Source organism: Ahaetulla prasina, chromosome 4 (genome assembly GCF_028640845.1).
Source record: "Ahaetulla prasina isolate Xishuangbanna chromosome 4, ASM2864084v1, whole genome shotgun sequence".
NCBI classification, from domain to species: domain Eukaryota; kingdom Metazoa; phylum Chordata; class Lepidosauria; order Squamata; family Colubridae; genus Ahaetulla; species Ahaetulla prasina.
Window position 1 is genome coordinate 2,950,833 of NC_080542.1, and position 22,126 is coordinate 2,972,958.

At 50.7% G+C, this 22,126-nt stretch overlaps 1 protein-coding gene across 1 annotated transcript in view; it reads left to right on the top strand.

The window, feature by feature from the left end:
- The window catches only part of CHD3 (chromodomain helicase DNA binding protein 3), a 150,989-nt gene that overhangs the window by 101,016 nt on the left and 27,847 nt on the right, over positions 1 to 22,126 (top strand). The window contains exons 21-27 of the mRNA XM_058184225.1: positions 6,331 to 6,448; positions 8,988 to 9,112; positions 12,187 to 12,418; positions 15,684 to 15,850; positions 17,545 to 17,722; positions 20,384 to 20,449; positions 21,850 to 21,935. Coding sequence (XP_058040208.1) covers positions 6,331 to 6,448; positions 8,988 to 9,112; positions 12,187 to 12,418; positions 15,684 to 15,850; positions 17,545 to 17,722; positions 20,384 to 20,449; positions 21,850 to 21,935 — 972 coding nt within the window. The remainder of the gene's footprint in view (positions 1 to 6,330; positions 6,449 to 8,987; positions 9,113 to 12,186; positions 12,419 to 15,683; positions 15,851 to 17,544; positions 17,723 to 20,383; positions 20,450 to 21,849; positions 21,936 to 22,126) is intronic.

Sequence of the window (22,126 nt, forward strand, 5' to 3'; positions counted from 1 at the left end):
GAAGTTGTGGGTGCTCCATCAGTGGAGGTATTTAAGAAGAGATTGGACAGCCATTTGTCTGGTATAGGGCAGAGATGGCAAAGCTTTTCAGCACCAAGTACCCAAATCCAAACACCAGCTGGCCAACATGGTACACGTGCCCTCTCTGCGTGCCACAGGTTTGCCATGACGGGTATAGGGCACTGGTAAAATTTGAACTGATTTACTACCGGTTTGCTGGCTGGCACCACGCACCAAATGCAAGGGATTTTTCCTACCGGTTTGTTGTGTCTTGCCCGCTCTCACCGCAGCCAGGGCCTTCTTATCTGCTTCCGAATGCTGAGGAATGTCCTAGTATGCCTCCCGGCCCCAGCCCTGGCTCCATGCCCAGACAGGCTGAGGAGGAGGAAGCACCTCCCGGCCCAAGCCCTGGCTTCATGCCCAGACAGGCTGAGGAGGAGGAAGCACCTCCCGGCCCCAGCCCTGGCTCCATGCCCAGGCAAACGGAGCAACTAGACCCCGCCCCCTCCCCACAGCATGTGAGCCTGAGGGAGGTCAATTACCAACAGCTGCCGACTGGAGTGACCCTCGCTTCAGAAGAATTGATAGGCGGCGGCGTCAGAAGGAAGGGAGGGGCAGGCCTGGATAAGTGCTGAGTCATGGAGCCACACCCCATGGCCTATATAAAGGATCTGCTTTCTGGCATTCTTTGAGTCAGGCAAAGTTGAACATATCTTGCTGAAGTCACTTTCTGGTCTCCTGCCTGCCTTGAGGACTTTGCTAGGACTTTGGCAGAGCTGCAGAGGCACGCCTGATTCGGATTTCCCTGACCCGGCCGTCAGCGGAGGAGTGGGACACGACACGGTTCTCCGAACCGCCCGCCACCATCGCTTCTGGATCAGCCGATCCAGTCCGAACCAGGAGCATTTCACCCCTGGTATAGGGTCTCCTGCTTGAACAGGGGGTTGGAGTAGAAGACCTCTCGGGTCCCTTCCAGCCCTATGATTCTGTATGTTTTAGAGTCATTTAGATGAGAGCGCTAGAGTTTGGAAATTTTTATTTTTAAGATGAGGCTAAAAATGTATTTATTTTTATTTATTTATTTATAGTTTAATTTCTATACCGCCCTTCTCCCGAAGGACTCAGGGCGGTTTACAGCCTTATTAAAAACACAAATAATACATAATATAAATAACAAATTTAAAACGAATTTAAAACAAATATTAAATAGGCCTAATTAACTAAAAGGTCATAGACCGACGTAAAAACCCTTAAAATTTAAAATTATAATTAAAATACACTCAGGCTAGTCCCGCACGATTAAATAGTAAGGTCTTCAGTTCCTGCTTGAAGGTTCGGAGGTCGGGGAGTTGGCGTAACCCCGGAGGTAACTCGTTCCAAAGGGCCGGTGCTGCCACAGAGAAGGCTCTCCCACCCACTGGGGGCCACCAACCGACATTGTTTGGATGATGGCACCCTGAGAAGGCCCGCTCTGTGGGAGCGCACAGGTCGATGGGATGCCAGCGGTGGCAGTAGGCGGTCTCGTAAATAGCCCGGTCCTAAGCCATGGAGCGCTTTGAAGGTGGTCACTAACACCTTGAATTGCACCCGGAAGGCTACCGGCAGCCAGTGCAAGCCACGCAGGATGGGTGTTATATGGGAGCAACGCGGTGCTCCCTCTATTACCCGCGCAGCCGCATTCTGGACTAGCTGGAGCCTCCTGGTGCTCTTCAAGGGGAGCCCCATGTAGAGAGCATTGCAATAGTCCAGCCGAGAAGTAACGAGGGCGTGAGTGGCCGTGCGCAAGGAGTCCCGGTCAAGGAAGGGGCGAATATACATGTATATTCACTCCTCAGTCCTTCAACTTGATTTCTAACAAGGGGATGTAGATTTACTGGGTCTTGGGGAGGTGACCTTCATAGTTTCCTCCCCCCCCCCCCGGTTAACATCTTTTGAACAGTTTTGCCTTCGTGCAAGTGACAAATTGCTGCAAAGGACAACATTTGTTTACATAATTGGCGTAGTGTCATTAATGCGGCCGATATCCCGTGCTACCGAATGCGTCTCATTCGCGGGGGGAACGTTGTGGAAATGATGCAAAGAGTCTCCACTTGAAGGGACATTGATGAATGAGTCAGCCTTGCCCCAACTGGTCCATTCAAGCAGGACTTCATTATTCTGGTATTTTCGGAATTTACGTCTCCTGTCTAAGGTTCACATCTATACAAAGGCTACAGAAGAACATGGATGTTATTTCTCACTGGGGTCTAAGTTAGGGTGTCCCATGGAAATATCCATAGAAGAGAAATATTTCAGCGTTGAACTGTGCGGTCGTTGGTGCTGGCTGAGCTGGGTGGTTTTCTTGCAGACGTTTCGTGACCAGACTAGGGAACATCATCAGTGCTAGAAGGGAGGGAGGTTGAGGAGAGGAGGAGGAGGAGGAGGAAGAGGAGGAGAACAGTGGGATCCTTGGTGCTCTTGGAGCTTGGTGGTTTTCTTGAAGACGTTTCATGACCCATGAAGGTAATCCCGTCAGTATTACAAGGGAGCAAGGCAGGGGTGAAATCGAAATTTTTTTGCCACTGGTTTTGTGGACGTGGCTTGGTGGGCGTGGGACTGGGTGGATGTGGCCAACATGACATCACTCATGTCTTCCTTCCTTCCTTCCTTCCTTCCTTCCTTCCTTCCTTCCTTCCTTCCTTCCTTCCTTCTTTCTTTCTTTCTTTCTTTCTTTCTCTTTCTTTCTTTCTTTCTTTCTTTCTTTCTTTCTTTCTTTCTTTCTTTCTTTCTTTCTTCCTTTCTTTTTTTTCTCTCTCTCACACACACGCACCTGGTCTGAGCAGTGGCTGCTACGGGAAAAGGAAGAAAGTGCTCTGGGTGGGCGGCCCGGCCCGGAAGCAGCACGTCCCCCGTCATGGGCTGGATGCAGGCAGCGGGACCCGAGTCGGAGTGGAAGGCAAGCGGGCGTGGGAGACCGCTGGGAAGGCAGCGTGGAAGGCAGGCAGTCATGGCAGGACTGCGGACCGTGGACTGGTTCAGGGGAGTGGCCAGCCAACCATTGGTCCCAGTTCGGCGAACCAGCCCCAATCTCCGCTACCTATTCGTCGGATCCGGTCCGATCCGGTAGCATTTCACCTCTGGAGCAGGGTTTACTCTCTGTTTATATACCAAGGGCTTGCTCTGCCAGTGTCGGTGTTAGTGGTGGGACGTTTGTCAGGGAACCACCAAGACCAACACTGACTATTATAAACAAAGAGCAAACCCCCTCCTTCCTCCTAGCACTGATGACGTTCTCTAGCTGGGTCCCGAAACGTCTGCAAGAAAACCACCCAGCTCAGAGAGCACCAGGCACTGGGAATTGCCTCTTTCTCCCTGCTGAGTATTTTCCCGGTATTTTTTTTTAAATTTGCATTTATATCCCGCCCTTCTCCGAAGACTCAGGGCGGCTTACACTATGTTAGCAATAGTCTTCATTCTATTTGTATATTTATATACAAAGTCAACTTTTATTGCCCCCAACAATCTGGGTCCTCATTTTACCTAGCTTATAAAAGATGGAAGGCTGAGTCAACCTTGGGCCTGGTGGGACTCGAACCTGCAGTAATTGCAAGCCGCTGTGTTAATAACAGACTGTCTTACCAGTCTGAGCCACAGACCTATTTATCCAATTGGCTGACAGTTTCTCCTTTCGGCTTCTCATTGGCAACTTGGGTCTAGGAGGTGGGGGATGGAACTCGTCTGGGAGTGAGGTTGTCAGGAGGAGACCCTGTCAGGTTCATTATCTCCCGAAACAACTCTTGGTATCCTGTCAAGGCCTGTCAGCTCGACTGATGGACATTTCCTTCTGACCTGCTTTCCGGGCAAAACGTACCTCTCGCCCATTCCAGCATTTTGCAATTTATCCAGAAATACGCTTCAGTTTCGCCTGAAGTGGCCAGCTGGTGATTCTGAATTGCTCTCAAGCGTATTCATGCTCCGTTTCGATTAATCTCGGCTTTTCGGCTCTCGCACCGGTTAAGTGGGTTTAAATGGGTGCTTATTCTGGCTTCTTTGGCATGGTAAAGGGATGATGGCGTTGTGATCCGCCAGCAACCTGCGGAGCTGGCAACGGAGTCGGACAGCAATGAGGCTGAGGAAGGGTGTGGGCCAGTCCTGGAGGCTGGGGAAGGCCCGGGTGAGGGCTCTGCGTCGGAGGCAGAGGTGAGGCCAGGGCCATCTGGGAGTGATGTGCAGACTCCGGAGCCTCCAGAGGCTGACAGTAGTGAGGCAGAGGAACAGGAGGAGCCTCTTCCTAATGCACGCATGAGAAGAGCTGCCAGAAGGCAAGAGCAGCTCAAGCAAAGAGGACGACTCAGGAGTAAGGCCAGGAGATGATTGGCCCCTCCCATAAGGCTTAAAAGACCAGCAACGGCGTTTGGACTCTTTGCCGGAAAACAACGATAGCTTGGTCTTGTTGCATTTATTTTGTATCAGTGTCTTCTGAATGTTTGCCAAGAAAGGCCTTTGGCAGTTTGCCTAATTGGACCAAGGTTGGTGATAGGACTGAGGAATTTGTGTTGGGAGGAATTTGCTTTAATTTAGTTGAACTAGGCTGGGAATGAAGTAATTCTCAGCTGTTCGAATAAAGTTTGTTTGTTTTTACACTGACTGAGTTTCCTACCACCTACTTGGGCCTGGGTCACAACAGATAGCAGGTGGATTATGGGTTATAATGCCTTGGTAAGGGCCACACTAGGGATGTGGTGGCTCAGTGGCTAAGACGCTGAGCTCGTCGATCAGAAGGTCGGCAGTTCGGCGGTTCGAATCCCTAGCGCCACATAAGAGGGGTGAGCTCCCATGACTTGTCCCAGCTTCTGCCAACCCAGCAGTTCGAAAGCACATTAAAAAAAAGCAAGTAGAAAAATAGGGACCGTCTTTGGTGGGAAGGTAACAGCGTTCCGTGCGCCTTTGGCGTTGATTCATGCCGGCCACATGATCACGGAGGCGTCTTCGGACAGCGCTGGCTCTTCGGCTTTGAAATGGAGATGAGCACTGCCTCCTAGAGTTGGGAACGACTAGCACGTATGTGCGAGGGGAACCTTTACCTTTACCTTAAGGCCATACTCGGAATCCTGCATCCAGTTTTGGTCGCCACGATGTAAAAAAGATGTTGAGACTCTAGAAAGAGTGCAGAGAAGAGCAACAAAGATGATTAGGGGACTGGAGGCTAAAACATACGAAGAACGGTTGCAGGAACTGGGTATGTCTAGTTTAATAAAAAGAAGGACCAGGGTGACATGATAGCAGTGTTCCAATATCTCAGGGGTTGCCACAAAGAAGAGGGAGTCAAACTGTTCTCCAAAGCACCTGAGGATAGAACAAGAAGCAACGGATGGAAACTCATCAAGGAAAGAAGCAACCTAGAACTAAGGAGGAATTTCCTAAAAGTGATAAAAATTAATCAGTGGAACAACTTGCCACCAGAAGTGGTGGTTGCTTCAACACTGTGGCTCAGTGCCGTGGTGGCTCAGGCTGTGTTATTAAAACACAGCTGCCTGCAATTACTGCAGGTTCGAGTCCCACCAGGCCCAAGGTTGACTCAGCCTTCCATCCTTTATAAGGTAGGTAAAATGAGGACCCAGATTGTTGGGGGGGCAATAAGTTGACTTTGTAAATATACAAATAGAATGAGACTATTGCCTTACACACTGTAAGCCGCCCTGAGTCTTCGGAGAAGGGCGGGATATAAATGTAAATAAAATAATAAATAAATAAAAATAATAAAATAAACACTGGAGATTTTTAAGAAGAGGCTGGACAGCCGCTTGTCTGAACTGGTCTAGGGGTCTCCTGCTCTAGCAAGGGGCTGGACTAGAAGACCTCCAAGGTCCCTTCCAAGTCTGTTATACTGTTACTGCATGTTTTCTGGAAAACCTGCTGCCTGTTTTATGAAGTCATGGCAAGAGCATAAAAAAGCTTTTGAAAAAAAGCAGTCACAGGCAGTCCACAACCTACGACCAGGATTTCTTGTTGTTAAGTGAGACAGCTTTCGAGTTGCCCGATTTTACGGTCTTTTTTTTTTGGCCATCGTTCGGTTGCCAAGTGCCTGAATTTTGATCATGTGATCACGTGAAACGGTCGTAAGTGTGAAAAACAGCCGTGAGTCCCTTTTTTTCAGAGCCGTTGTAACTTTGAACCGTCACTAAACAAGCTGTCGTCGGTGGAGGACCAACGGTACTTTTGTTTTTCTCGAGGCGTTTCGACTTTTCGAGCCGCCAACGGGCTGTCTTCTCGTGTCCGTGAGGTTTCAGCCTGCATTCTTCCCGTTCTGACTTGATTCTCACCGACGGTGTGTGTGTGTGTTTTTCCCAGATGACCAAAATGTTGGACCTGCTTGAGGACTTCCTCGACTACGAGGGCTACAAGTACGAACGGATAGATGGCGGCATTACCGGAGCTTTGCGCCAAGAAGCCATAGATAGGTTTAACGGTGAGTACAAAGGCCTGGGCTTATTTGCAAGGGTGTGTGTGTGTGTCTTATTTTTCCCCTATGTACAGGAGGCCCACTTCTTCTGTTTGTTCACAGTGGGGCAGGAGGCCGTGCAGTGTAGGGGGAGGGGCGTAGAGCTGTTCATGCCCCCTGTCGTGTCCCACTCCCACTCTGATGAACGAGTCAAGGAAGTCTGTAACCAGTTTGGCAGCGAAGCCTCTGCAGCTTGCCAAGTTCCTTCGAGGTTTATCAGGGCAGGCAGGAGTCCAAGTTGTGACTTCAGCGATAGGGTCCGATATCAGCAAACTCGATAAGACTTTGCTTGACTCAAGGTTGGAATGCCAAAAGCAGGTCCTTTATATAGGCTGTGGGGTGTGGTTCCATGACTCAGCATTTATCCAGGCCTGCCCCACCCTTCCTTCTGCTGGCGTCGCCTCTCAGATCTCCAGAAGCGAGGATCCTCCCACTTTGAATTGTCTTCAGCTGGATCTGCTGTCAGTGTTTTGGAAAGGGAGGGGTCAGAGGGAGTAGGGCCGAGTAATTCCAGCACCTGGCTGGCTTCCTGCTCTGAAGGCTGAGCCAAAGGAACACACGCTGTATGAGTGAGGTTTCTTGGGCTTCTCCTTTCACTCCTGGAATCCTCTCCGGGCATGGGGCCAGGGCCAAGGGCTGGAGGCATGACAGGCCTTTCATCTTCATTATCAGACTCGGCGTCTGATAAAAGGCCCGGGTGGAGACGGGCTGAGGAGAGGAGGGAGGACGAGTCACAACACCCCCACACCGGCTTACCTCAGGCAGGGGTGGGCTTCAAAAATATTAGCAAGGGGATCTCTGCCCGGTTGCTAGGTAGGTGTGGCCATGGTGGGTGTGGCCTAGTCGGCCTCCTGCACCACAGTGAGAGGGGGGGTGTTTTTGCCCTCCCTGGGTTCCGGAAGCTTTTCTTGAGCCTCTGGGAGGGCAAAAACGGCCTCCCCAGGCTCTGGAGGCTCTTCTAACTTCCAGTAGGCCCATTTTTTACCCTCCCCGAGCCTCTGTGCACGCCCTGCATTTACCTGCATCCAAAACGGGCCGTGTGGGGACTCCTGGGAGGGGTGGAAGGGGCCAGCGATTTGGGGATTCTCCGAACTGCACAAAATCTTCGCTAGAGGTTCTGCCGAACCCCTGCAAACCCCCAGCAGCCCACCTCTGACCTCAGGACCCCCCTCAGCCAGGCCACTTATACTTTTACATCTGCCTTGCAGCAGCTGCTCCAACACTCCCATCCAGCAGGAGACTGCGTGGCCATCGGTCCACTTCTGCTTGCTCGCAGCCTCAACGGAGTAGGAGGCCGAGTGACGTGCCGCTGCCATTAGGTGGCACCCCACGCGCCCCAGTTCAGCCTACCTCAGGGCCCCCGCAGCCAGGCCATCCATGTCCTGACACCTGCCTCGCGGCCACCACACCACTCGCCCCCCCTTCTTTGTTGTGACCGCGAGCAAGCAGAAGTGGGACTCCTGCTGCACATGGCCACAAGGCAGGCGTCGGGGCGTGGATGGCTTGGCTGCCGGGGCTTGAGGGTAAGCCGGTGCAGGGCACATGGGCCGGCTCTGCCACCTAGCGTCGTCTCGTAGCAGTGTCATCATGAGCAACGAGACGGAATGGGCGGGCGGTGTTGCGGCCCACCAGTGGCCAGCAGAGCTGGCAGCAGAGTCAGACAGTGTGGAGGATGGGGAGGAACTTGGGCCAGTCCTGGGGGCTGGGAAAAGCTCAGACGAGGGTTCTGCATTGGAGGCAGAGAGGGAGGTAGACGGCAGTGAGGCCGAGGAACAGCACTGTGTGCCTGCGCAGAGCTTCTAGAAGACAAGAACAACTCAGAAAGCAGGATCGACTTGGGAGTAAAGCCACACCTTGGAGATTATTGGCTCCTCCCATCGGAAACAAAAGAGGAGCGAACGGGGAGGGGGCTTTTGCAGGAAAAAAATCGTTTATTCGGTCGTTTCAAGACTGAAAAGTTCTGTTCGTGACTCTTAAGAGACTCTGTGCCGAGTTGGGCCTTGTACTGCGGTCGGAAACAAGTTACGTGGCAGCTTGCCAAGCGAGATAAGGGCTGTGTTGAGAAATATTCCTTTGAAAAACTGTTCGGGCAGGCCTTGCTGACTGTGAATGAACGTAATTCACAGCCGTGTAAATAAAAGAGGTTTTGCCAGTAATCCTGCTTGTTAAGGGAGCCTGGGTCAGAACAGGCAGCGGCGCACGTTCTTAAGTAGGGCTTATTTTGTGGGTAGGGCTTAGGCGCGCAAAAAAAAAAAAAAAAGATGCTAGATCTTATTTTCTGGATAGGTCTTATTTTCAGGGAAACGGGGTTATATGGAGACAGGAGCTGGGCTTTCTCTTTTGAAATTCCTCTCCCCTTCTTGGCTGCAGCAAGGAAGCAGTTGCCGGTCAGGATTTTCCAAAGGCGTTCCAAATATTCAATATTCCACTTTTGTTTGGGGTGGGTGGTGGTGATGTGGGGGGTGGATTTCTCGTATCAGTTACACACCCAACCTTTCCTTTCCAGCCCCAGGAGCCCAGCAGTTCTGCTTCCTGCTCTCGACGCGAGCTGGCGGCTTAGGGATCAATTTGGCCACCGCAGACACGGTGATCATTTTTGATTCCGACTGGAATCCCCACAACGATATCCAGGCGAGTATCCTTCTGTCAGGAAGACGCATCAAACAGGATGAGCGATCCTTTAGGGCCATGATGGCGAACCTGTGGCACGCGTGTTACAGGTGGCACGCATAGCCATATTGGTGGGCATGCGAGCTCAGCTCCAGCACGCATGGACGTGCCGGCCGGCTGATTTTCGGGCTTTCTGGGCCCACCGGAATTAGGGAAACAGGCTGTTTCTTGCCTCCGGGTTTGTGTGTGTGTGTGTGTGTGTGTGGACAAGGCAGTTTTCGCCCTCCCCAAGCTCCTAGAAAGGCTCTGGAGCCTGGGGAAGAGCAAAAAAATGGGCCTTCCGGTCCCACCAGAAGTTGGCAAATGGGCTATTTCCTGCCTCTGGAGGGTCTCCGGGAGGCTGTTTTGCCTCCCAGGCTCCTAGAAAGGCTCTGGAGCCTGGAGTAGAGCAAAAAATGGGCCTTCCAGTCCCACCACAAGTTGCCAAATGGGCTATTTCCTGCCTCTGGGGGGTCTCCGGGGGTGGGAGGCTGTTTTCGCCCTCCCCAGGCTCCTAGAAAGGCTCTGGAGCCTGGGGAAGAGCAAAAAATGGGCCTTCCGGTCCCACCAGAAGTTGGCAAATGGGCTATTTCCTGCCTCTGGAGGGTCTCCGGGGGGGGGAGGCTGTTTTTGCCCTCCCCAGGCTCCTAGAAAGGTTCTGGAGCCTGGGGAAGAGCAAAAAAATGGGCCTTCCAGTCCCACCAGAAGTTGGCAAATGGGCTATTTCCTGCCTCCGGAGGGTCTCTGGGGAAGGAGGCTGTTTTTGCCCTTCCCAGGCTCCTAGAAAGGCTCTGGAGCCTGGGGAAGAGCAAAAAATGGGCCTTCTGGTCCCACCAGAAGTTGGCAAATGGGCTATTTCCTGCCTCTGGAGGGTCTCTGGGGGGGAGGCTGTTTTTGTCCTCCCCAAGCTCCTAGAAAGGCTCTGGAGCCTGGAGAAGAGCAAAAAATGGGCCTTCCGGTCCCACCAGAAGTTGGCAAATGGGCTATTTCCTGCCTCCGGAGGGTCTCTGGGGGAGGAGGCTGTTTTTGCCCTTCCCAGGCTCCTAGAAAGGCTCTGGAGCCTGGGGAAGAGCAAAAAATGGGCCTTCCGGTCCCACCAGAAGTTGGCAAATGGGCTATTTCCTGCCTCCGGAGGGTCTCTGGGAGGCTGTTTTGCCTCCCAGGCTCCTAGAAAGGCTCTGGAGCCTGGAGTAGAGCAAAAAATGGGCCTTCCAGTCCCACCAGAAGTTGGCAAATGGGCTATTTCCTGCCTCTGGGGGGTCTCCGGGGGTGGGAGGCTGTTTTCGCCCTCCCCAGGCTCCTAGAAAGGCTCTGGAGCCTGGGAAGAGCAAAAAATGGGCCTTCCGGTCCCACCAGAAGTTGGCAAATGGGCTATTTCCTGCCTCTGGAGGGTCTCCGGGGGGGGGAGGCTGTTTTTGCCCTCCCCAGGCTCCTAGAAAGGTTCTGGAGCCTGGGGAAGAGCAAAAAAATGGGCCTTCCAGTCCCACCAGAAGTTGGCAAATGGGCTATTTCCTGCCTCGGAGGTCTCTGGGGAAGGAGGCTGTTTTGCCCTTCCCAGGCTCCTAGAAAGGCTCTGGAGCCTGGGGAAGAGTAAAAAATGGGCCTTCTGATCCTACCAGAAGTTGGTAAACAGGCCATTTCTGGCCTCTGGAGGGCCTCTGGGGAGGCTGTTTTGTCCTCCCAAGCTCCTAGAAAGGCTCTGGAGCCTGGAGAAGAGCAAAAAATGGGCCTTCCGGTCCCACCAGAAGTTGGCAAATGGGCTATTTCCTGCCTCCGGAGGGTCTCTGGGGGAGGAGGCTGTTTTTGCCCTTCCCAGGCTCCTAGAAAGGCTCTGGAGCCTGGGGAAGAGCAAAAAATGGGCCTTCCGGTCCCACCAGAAGTTGGCAAATGGGCTATTTCCTGCCTCCGGAGGGTCTCTGGGGGGGAGGCTGTTTTTGTCCTCCCCAAGCTCCTAGAAAGGCTCTGGAGCCTGGGGAAGAGCAAAAAAAGGGCCTTCCGGTCCCACCAGAAGTTGGCAAATGGGCTATTTCCTGCCTCTGGAGGGTCTCCAGGGGGGGGAGGCTGTTTTTGCCCTCCCCAGGCTCCTAGAAAGGCTCTGGAGCCTGGGGAAGAGCAAAAAATGGGCCTTCTGGTCCCACCAGAAGTTGGCAAATGGGCTATTTCCTGCCTCTGGAGGGTCTCTGGGGGGGAGGCTGTTTTTGTCCTCCCCAGGCTCCTAGAAAGGTTCTGGAGCCTGGGGAAGAGCAAAAAAATGGGCCTTCCGGTCCCACCAGAAGTTGGCAAATGGGCTATTTCCTGCCTCCGGAGGGTCTCCGGGGGTGGGAGGCTGTTTTTGTCCTCCCCAGGCTCCTAGAAAGGTTCTGGAACCTAGGGAGAGCAAAAAAACGGGCCCATTGTGTCATCACGTGCCAGGAACAGGGGGAGGGGTTGTGCGTGCCTGCTCTGGGCGCATAGAATTACGGGTATGGGCAGCCCTCCCGAGCTCCGTTTTCACTGGCAGAGCATTTGGGCTACCACAGGCAAGCTGACATGAGTGACGTCAAGCTGGCCACGCCCACCCGGCCTCCGAGGTCAAACACAACCCTGATGCGGCCCTGAAGAAATTGAGTTTGACAGCCCTGCTATGGATGGATGGATGGATGGATGGATGGATGGATGGATTGGTGGATAGATACATGGATAGATGAATAAAGATGAATAAAGCCAGTTCGGTCTAGGGGTTAAGGTACTGGCCTTGCGATTTGTTGATCCTTAGTTCTAGTCCTGCCTTGGGCATGAAAGCTGCTGGGTGACTTTGGGTCAGTCACTAGGAGGGACGGCGAGTTCTAGTCCTACCTTAGGTATGAAAGCCGGCTGGGTGACTTTGGTCCAAACATTCTGTCAGTCCGGCTCACCTCACAGGGTTGTTGTGGGGAAAATAAGAGGAGGAAGGGATCCCACTTGAGTTATTTACAAACAACAACAAACGGTGGGCTAAAAACAAAATCCCAACACCTAATTTTGGGTTGTTTTCCTCCCTCGCCCTCCCTCCCCCCTCCCCACCCCCCTGCCCGCAGGCCTTCAGCAGAGCTCATCGGATCGGCCAGGCGAACAAGGTGATGATCTACCGCTTCGTCACACGGGCCTCCGTGGAGGAACGGATCACCCAGGTGGCCAAACGCAAAATGATGCTGACTCACCTGGTCGTCCGTCCAGGGCTGGGCTCCAAGTCGGGGAGCATGTCCAAGCAGGAGCTGGACGACATCCTCAAATTTGGCACGGAGGAACTCTTCAAAGACGAAAACGAGGGTGAGAGAGACCAGACCGAGGCGGTGGGGGCGATGGTGGCTACTATGAAGGGAGAATCCCTCGAAGCGGGAAATTGAATTGCAGTCCTCTAATTGTCAGGGTTCCAAGTAATACTGTTGTGACCCAGACCCAAGTAGGTAGCAACAAACTCAGTCCGTGATAAAATAAACTTTATTCGAACAGCTGGGAATTACTTCATTCCCAGCGTCTTCGTTCAACTCAAAGTAAAACAAATGCCTCCCGAAACACAAATTTATTTATTTATTTATTTATTATTTACATTTCTATACCGCCCTTCTCCGAAGACTCAGGGCGGTCTACAGCCAAGTTAAAAAGACATATACAAAAATTAAAACACAATATTTGAAATTTAAAAATCTGAAACCATAAGGCTGAATATTAAAATAACAAGAAATAAAACCACTCAGTTAAAAATTACTCTTAGGCCAACCCTGCTCGTTGAAACAAAAAAGTCTTGAGCTCGCGCTTAAAGGCCCGGAGGTCGGGAAGAAGGCGTAGCCCCAGAGGCAGTTTGTTCCATAGGGTAGGTGCCCCAACAGAGAAGGCTCTTCCCCTGGGGGCCGCCAGCCGACATTGTTTAGCTGACGGCACCCCGAGGAGACCCTCCCTGTGGGAGCGCACAGGTCGATGGGAGGCTATTGGCGGCAGTAGGTGGTCCCGTAAGTAACCTGGTCCTATGCCATGGAGCGCTTTAAAGGTGATCACCAACACCTTGAATTGCACGCGGAAGACCACGGTCAACCAGTGCAGCTTGCGTAGGAGAGGTGTTATATGGAAGCTCCGAGACGCTCCCTCCCGCGCAGCCGCATTCTTCAAATTCTCGCAAATTCTTCAGTTATCTCATAAACTTGAGTCCAATTAGGCAAACTGCCAAAGGCCCTTCCTGGCAAACGTCCAGAAGCCACAAAAACAAAAGACTGGGAGAAGACAGAGCAGAAGACGCAGCTACAACGTTGTTTTCCAGCAAAGCTGAAACACCGTTGCTGGTCTTGTTTTAAGCCTTATGGGAGGGGCCAATCATCTCCTGGCCTTACTCCTGAGTCGTCCTCTCTGCTTGAGCTTCTCTTGCCTTTTGGCAGCTCTTCTCATGCGTGCAATAGGAACAGGCTCCTCCTGTTCCTCTGCCTCACTACTGTCAGTCTCTGGAGGCTCTGGAGTCCGCACCTCACTTCCTGATGGCCCTGGCCTCACCTCAGCCTCATCGCTGTCCGACTCCATTGCCAGCTCCATAGGCTGCTCATGGGCCACAACAAATACATCCATAGCAAGCAAAACTGCAAGGCAGATAGATTCCTCAAAGAATAGCTTTATTAGCTATATGGGGGAGGATGGGGAGAAACAGACTCAAGCTCAATCCCTCCAAGACGGAGTGGCTGTGGATGCCAGCACCCCGGTACAGTCAGCTGCAGCCGCAGCTGGCTGTGGGGGGCGAGTTATTGGCCCCAACGGAGAGGGTGCGCAACTTGGGTGTCCTCTTGGATGGGCGACTGTCGTTTGACGATCATTTGGCGGCCGTCTCCAAGAGGGCCTTCCAAATGCGCTTGGTGCGCCAGTTGCGCCTTTCTTGACCGGGATGCCTTATGCACGGTCACTCATGCCCTGTCACTTCCGCTTGGACTATTGCAATGCTCTCTACATGGGGCTGCCCTTGAAGTGCACCCGGAGGCTGCAGCTAGTCCAGAATGCAGCTGCGCGGGTAATAGTGGGGGCAACTCGTTGCTCCCATGTAACACCAATCCTGCGCAGCTTGCACTGGCTTCCTGTGGTCTTTCGGGTGCGCTTCAAGATTTTGGTTACCACCTTTAAAGCGCTCCATGGCTTAGGACCCGGGTACTTACGGGACCGCCTGCTGTTACCTTGTGCCTCCCACCGACCCGTACGCTCACACAGAGAGGGCCTTCTCAGGGTGCCGTCCGCCAAGCAATGTCGGCTGGCGGCCCCCAGGGGAAGGGCCTTCTCTGTTGGAGCACCTACCCTCTGGAACGAACTTCCCCCGGTTTACGTCAATTGCCTGATCTTCGGACCTTTCGGCGTGAGCTGAAAACGCACCTATTTATTCAAGCGGGACTGGACTGAAATTTTATTGGGGTATTTATGTTTTAAGATTTTAAATGGTTTTAAAATTTCGGCCACATTATAATTTTTTTTTTAACTTCTTTTTAATGTTTATATATTGAATTTTTACTTGGCTGTACACCGCCCTGAGTCCTCCGGGAGAAGGGCGGTATAAAAATCGAAATAAATAAAATAAATAAATATATGGGCACAGATCTGGTGAAAACCGACTCTGAAGGTTCCTCACGGTTTTCACCTAATTAAAAGTAAAAGTTTTTCCCCCTTTCCCCCAAAAAAATCAGTCACATGGTCCAATCAAGGCTCTGTCCGTTTGCCGGGTAACTTCACTTCTCTCTGTGACCAGGTGTTGGAATGACCTTGATTCTCAAGAGAAAGCGTTTTGTTTTGGCTACAAAACCCCAGCTATCTCTAGTCCCCCACCCGCCTATCCTCCCTCACACACCAGTTTTTGGCACTGCCGTGCGCGCCAACAGCTGATCGTCACCCGCGCATGCGCCCCAGAAACCCGGAAGACAAACAGTCAAGGTGTTGTGTCTGCGCCCCCCGAGCCAGGCCTCCTGCCAGAAAGTGACTTGGAAAGTGAGGGGGAAGGGCCATCAGGACTTACCTCGGGCTCAGCTCCAGGAGCCAGAGGCAGGCCAGGTGGAAGAGATAACAAGGCCTCCGTCCCCTGACTCTTTTCTCCCCCCCCCCAGGCAATCAGGCCTGGCTGGACCCTAGGTTTCGTAGGCAGGAGAGGCGGGAACAACAGAAGCAGGGGTGGGGCAGGCCTAGGAAGTGCTGAGTCATGGAGCCACACCCCACAGGATATAAAGGCAGCAAGAGCTGCTGGGCCTCTTCGTAGCAGGCAAATCAACTGATTAACTAAGAGCTGAAGTACTGTTTGTTCCTGGGTGACTCATTGGCGTCGAGGGAGATAACCGAGACACTTGGCAGACGCTCACTAGTTTGCTGCCAGAGCTGATAGTGCCGGCTAATTAAGCCATCGCTCGGACGGAGGCGGGGGGGGGGGGGGACAGAACACAAGGCTGCGTAGGTTCGCCATCACGGCTATAACCTTTCTGGGCTGATTCACAGGGAAATCCAGTTTCCATCATCCTGCTGTCTTTACTGACCCAATGTCATCAAATCCGTCGTGATTTTTTTTATCCTCCCCATGCTGTTCCAGGCGAGAACAAGGAGGAAGACAGCAGCGTCATCCACTACGATAATGAAGCCATCGCCCGGCTCCTGGACCGTAACCAGGACGCCACCGATGACGCCGACGTCCAGAACATGAACGAATACCTCAGCTCCTTCAAGGTGGCGCAGTACGTGGTTCGGGAAGAGGATAAGGTCAGTCGTGGCGGCTTTGGGATCTTTTTTTTTTTTTTAATTTGCATTTATATCCCGCCCTTCTCCGAACACTCAGGGCGGCTTATTGTCAAGCAATCGTCTTCATCCATTTGTATATTATATACAAAGTCAACTTATTGCCCCCCCAACAATCTGGGTCCTCATTTTACCTACCTTATAAAGGACGGAAGGCTGAGTCAACCTTGGACCACCCGCTGGTGCAAAGATGGCCGTGCCTATCTCACCCATGGATCAGCATTTCTCAACCCCCAGCCACTTTAAGATGGGTGGACTTCAACTCCCAGAATCCCCCAGCCAGCAAGGTTTTTACCAGCATTCAGCATGGATAGGACAAGGACATGGAACATCAGAGTTGGAAGGGACCTTGGAGGTCTTCTAGTCCAACCCCCTGCTCAAGCAAGAGACCCTACACAATTCCAGGCAAATAGCTGTCCGATCTCTTCTTAAAAAGTAGTATAATACTAGCAGCAGGAGGAGGAATAACAGAATAACAGGGTTGGAAGGGACCTTGAAGGTCTTCTAGGTCCAACCCCCTGCTCAAGCAGGAGATACTATACTATTTCAGACCGTCATCCAATGTCTTCTTAAAATCCTCCAGCGATGGAGCACCCACAACTTCTGGTGACAAGCTGTTCCACTGATTAATTGTTCTAATCGTCAAAAAAATTTCTCCTTAGTTTCTAGGTTCCTTCTCTCCTTGGTTATTTTCCATCCTTTGTTTCTTGTCCTGCCCTTCAGGTACTTTGGGGAATAGTTTGACTCCCTCTTCTTTGGGGCAGCCCCGCAAATATTGGAAGAGATGTGGCTGGGCTACCTTTCCCACATTTTTTGCAACTGTCTTAATGCATAAGGAACTTTCTTAATAGACGGTGGGCATGCGGTCGACATAATGTATCTTTGACTAAAGCGAAGTGCTGGCTGGGGAATTCTGGGAGTTGAAGTCCACAAGTCTTAAATCAGGAGTCTCCAACCTTGGTAACTTTAAAGACTTGTGGACTTCAACTCCCGGAATTTCCCAGCCAGCCACGTAGGGTAACTTTCTTAATAGATGGTGGGTATGCAGTAAGCATAATATATCTTGACTTCAGCAAAGTGAAACAAAAGTGCTGGCTGGGGAATTCTGGGAGTTGAAGTCCACGAGTCTTAAATCAGAGGTTTCCAACCTCGGCAACTTTAAGATGTGTGGACTTCAACTCCCAGAATTCACCAGCCAGCCATGTAGGGTAACTTTCTTAATAGACGGTGGGTATGCAGTAAGCATAATATATCTTGACTTCAGCAAAGTGAGGAGAAAAAGAGAGCTGGCTGGGGAATTCTGGGAGTTGAAGTCCATGAGTCTTAAATCAGGGGTTTCCAACCTCGGCAACTTTAAGATGTGTGGACTTCAACTCCCAGAATTCCCCAACCAGCCACGTAGGGTAATTTTCATAATAGATGGTGGGTATGCAGTAAGTGTAATATATCTTGACTTCGGCAAAGTGAAACAAAGAGCTGGCTGGGGAATTCTGGGAGTTGAAGTCCACCCATGTTAAGGTGGCCAAGGCTGAGAAATGTTGCGCTCTGTATATTTGTGTGTTCTAATCTCTCTCTTTCTCCCTCTCCCTCTCCCTCTCTCTCTCTCTCTCTCTCTCTCTCTCTCTCTCTCTTTTCCCCTTCCACGCCTCCACCAATAGATTGAAGAAATTGAACGGGAGATTATTAAGCAAGAAGAAAACGTCGATCCCGATTACTGGGAAAAGCTGCTGAGGCACCATTACGAGCAGCAGCAGGAGGACCTGGCTCGCAACCTGGGCAAAGGGAAGCGGGTGCGAAAGCAGGTTAACTACAATGACGCTGCCCAAGAGGACCAAGGTCAGTGCTTCAGGAACGAAAAACGGGCCCCCCTCTGGGCATCCCCTGAACGTTACCTCAGTTAAAACCCAAAGTGACTTCAGGTTTTGAGTCCGACACTTAGTTTGCTAAAAAAAACTCATCATCATCCTCTTTTAATGACCCCATAATCCCTTGCGGGGTGGAGTCTGGGCACCTGAATGGAGCTGAGTGTTTACTGGCCGGATGCCTTTCCTGTTGCCAATGAGGAGTTACATTCAGCAGATATATTCTCAGTAATATTGAGAATGCAAAGTTATATTCTCATTGTGCCCAGAGAGAGAAATATCTGCCTCTACCTAGGATCAAACTCACGGCCTCCTGATTGTGAGGCGAGAGCTCCGCCTCTAGGCCACAGAGGTGGATAGTTTTTTTAGTACCTTGGTCAAAAAAAAACTACACAGCTAAAAACCAGTAATTAGTGAATAAGGGAGCAGAAATCAGGTTTTTCAAAATCCCGTAGAAGACGCATCTCAAGAGATGTAGGTCTGTATTATGTTAAGGGTTTTTTAGCTCTTGTTTAAGGGGGCTTTGGGGGCAGGGTACAGAAACAGAGAAATTGGCGAAAGATATTTCTGTATGAGAAGTATGATAAAGGGAATATATATTTAATATTATATGTCTCAACAGCATCAAGAATCGTATTTGCACAGTACTGGGAAAATGAGGGAACATCTACAGAAAGACAATGTAATTAAAAAAAAACTAGATTGTGCAGAAATGGATAGAATAGAATAGAATAGAATAGAATAGAATTTTTATTGGCCAAGTGTGATTGGACACACAAGGAATTTGTCTTGGTGCATATGCTCTCAGTGGACATAAAAGAAAAGATACCTTCATCAAGGTACAACATTTACAACGCAATTGATGGTCAATATATCAATATAAATCATAAGGATTGCCAGCAACAAGTTATAGTCATACAGTCATAAATGGAAAGAGATTGGTGATGGAAACTATGAGAAGATTAATAGTAGTGCAGATTCAGTAAATAGTTTGACAGTGTTGATGGAATTATTTGTTTAGCAGAGTGATGGCCTTCGGGAAAAAACTGTTCTTGTGTCTAGTTGTTCTGGTGTGCAGTGCTCTATAGCGTCGTTTTGAGGATAGTAGTTGAAACAGTTTATGTCCTGGATGCGAGGGGTCTGTAAATATTTTCACGGCCCTCTTCTTAATTCGTGCAGTATACAGGTCCTCCATGGAAGGCAGGTTGGTAGCAATTATTTTTTCTGCAGTTCTAATTATCCTCTGAAGTCTGTGTTTTTCTTGTTGGGTTGCAGAACCGAACCAGACAGTTTTAGAGGTGCAAATGACAGACTCAATAATTCCTCTGTAGAACTGTATCTGCAGCTCCTTGGGCAGGTTGAGCTTCCTGAGTTGGCGCAGAAAGAACATTCTTTGTTGTCCTTTTTTAATGATGTTTTTGATGTTAGCTGTCCATTTGAGATCTTGCGATATGATAGAACCTAGAAATTTGAAGATTGACGTTAAAGCTAAAAGAAAAAGAAGATACAGAATATTTTTGAACCTGGGACTTGTTCCACAAATGGTTGGATAATAGAAGTAGAAATGAGGAGCTGGGAAAGTATTATTATGTAACCAAATGGATCCAGACAATATGCTGTTCCCAAAGCGCTTATTTATGTAAAGTGAACATGTGTAAATAAATTTAAAAAAAGAAACGAGAAATCGGCAGAAGGTGCCATTTTTTTATGGCTGCCCCTCTGAAGACGTAACAGCAGTTTGATCACAGAACGATACCAAAGTTACATTTTGAGTATCTCCAGGCGGAAATGGAAAAGTCTACCAGTAGAGAGAAATATCTGCCTCTACCTAGGATCGAACTCACGTCCTTCTGATTGTGAGGCGAGAGCTCCACCCCTAGGCCGCCGCACCACTCTTCAACAGTTTCTTTAGTCGTCATCGTCTTTTAACGACCCCGTAGTCCCTCGCGGGGTGGAGTCTGGGCAACTGAATGGAGCGGAGTGTTTTACTGGCCGGATGCCCTTCCTGTCGCCAGTCCGGAGTTTCGTTCAGCGGATAAATTCTCAATGAGCCACGGTGGCGCAGTGCTTAGAGCGCAGTACTGTGGGCTACTTCTGCTGCCCGCCGGCTGCCTGCAATTTGGCAGTTCAGATCTCGTCAGGGTCGAGGTTGACTCAACCTTCCGTCCGTCCTTCCGAGATCGGTAAAATGAGGACCCAAATTGTAGGGGGCAAGAGGCCGACTCTGTAAACCGCTTAAAAGCACTGTAAAGCGGTATATAAGTCTAAGTGCTATTGCTATTGAGGGCCTAGACCAGAATTTCCTAAGCTTGGGCACTTTAAGACGTGTGGACTTCAACTCCCAGAATTCCCCAGCCAGCCACGTAGGGTAACTTTCTTAATAGATGGTGGGTATGCAAGTAAACGTAATATATCTTGACTTCAGCAAAGTGAAGAAAAGCTGGCTGGAGAATTCTGGGAGTTGAAGTCCACCCGTCCTAATGCGGACAAGCTTGAGAAATAAAAGACTTGCTTTATTCTTCTTGGCTTTAATTTTTGGAGCTATCAGAAAAAATCCCCGTCTTGTATCGCTTGCAAACTGGCATTCTGGTTTTTTTCTTTTTTTCCCTCCTTTTTTTTCTCTTTATGTTTTCAGACAATCAGTCTGAATACTCCGTCGGCTCCGAAGAGGAAGATGAAGATTTTGACGAGCGGCCAGAAGGTATGAGGGCCGGTGGGGTCTTCGCGCTGGAAAGGCCTTTTAAGAGTCCAATCATCTGATCTCGAAAGGCTCCCTCCCTTTTTACGGCCCCTCGGCCCGAACAGAATGAAATCGCTTGCCATAACTGAGCCAGGGGATAGTTCGATGATGCTTTTGATCTAGTGGGTGGCTTGCAACTGGGGGTCAAAGCCGGGAACCGTGGCTCTCTGCGGTATGGAAAAATGTGGCCGGTGGCGTGTTCTAGCGCACTTTGCAAATGTGGCGTGATCGGTTCCTTCTTAGTAATGGTGTGTATGGTGAGAGGTTGTTCCCTGGGGGTCTTTTAAGGCTCCCTGAACTTGGTTGCAAGACATTTCATGACCCAGCTAGGTAACCTCATCAGGGCTAGCAGGGAGTAGGGTGTGTGGTGTAGAGGAGAAAGAGGAGGAAGACTGTGGGGGTCCTTGGTGCTCTCTGAGCTGGGTGGTTTCCTGGCAGACGGTTCCTGACCCAACTAGGGAACCTCATCAGTGTTGGAAGGTAGTAGAGCATGTGGAGTAGAGGAGGAGGAGGAGGAAGGGAAGAGGAAGAAGAGGAGAGCTGTGGGATTCTTGGTGCTCTCTGAGCTAAGTTTTTTTCTAGCAGGCGTTTCATGACCCAACTAGGGAACATCATCAGTGCTGGAAGGCAGTGGAGTAGAGGAGGAAGGGAAGAGGAAGAAGAGGAAAACTCTGGGATTCTTGACGCTCTCTGAGCTTAGCTTTTTTCTGGCAGGCGTTTCATGACCCAACTAGGGAACCTCATTAGGGCTGGAAGGCAGGAAGAGGAACGTAGAGTCCTTGGTGCTTTCTGAGCTTGGCTGTTTTCTTGTGGACATTTTAGTACCGAACTAGAGAACCTCATCAGTGCTAGAAGGTAGTGGAGCATGCGGGAGTAGAGGAGGAGGAGGAGGAGGAGGAGGAGGAGGAGGAAGAAGAGGAAAACTCTGGGATTCTTGGTGCTCTCTCTGAACATAGTTTTGTTTTTTTTCCTGGCAGGCGTTTCATGACCCAACTAGGGAACCTCATCAGGGCTAGAAGGGAAGAGTGGTTTGCTCTGGTGTTTATATACAGCTGGGATTGTTGTCTATCGTGGCAGTCAGCGTTGCTTGTTTTCGGGGGGAATCCCGGCGTTCTTACCATCCCTTTGGTGACTTTTCTTGCCATTCCTGGTTACAGTGACTATCCGATGTTGGGTAGACTTGGCCATGTCTGCAGGGTGAATCATGGCAAGTGGGGGGATATGTTTTTTGGTTTTTTTGTTATTAGCTTGAGACTTGGCCGTTTGTGGAGAGAAGGGGTGGCGGCGGCGTTTGGGGGCTCCTGAGCGTACCTCCCAAGGGACCGAAATATTTGCTTCTTCTTCTCCCTCCGCAAATCCAGGTCGCCGGCAGTCCAGGAGGCAGCTTCGGAATGAGAAAGACAAACCTCTCCCCCCACTTCTGGCACGGGTTGGGGGCAACATTGAGGTGAGATTCAAACTCTGTGGGGATGCAGTGGGAATGGTGGGGGGGAGTGGAGAGAGAGAAAGAAAGTGGGGGGAGGAGAGAAGAGGGAAGGAGGGAGAGAGGGGGGAGGAGAGAGACAGAGGAGAGAGGGGAGAAGAGACAGAAGAGAGAAAAGGGGAAGGAGAGAAGGGAGAGAAAGAGAGGGGGAGGGG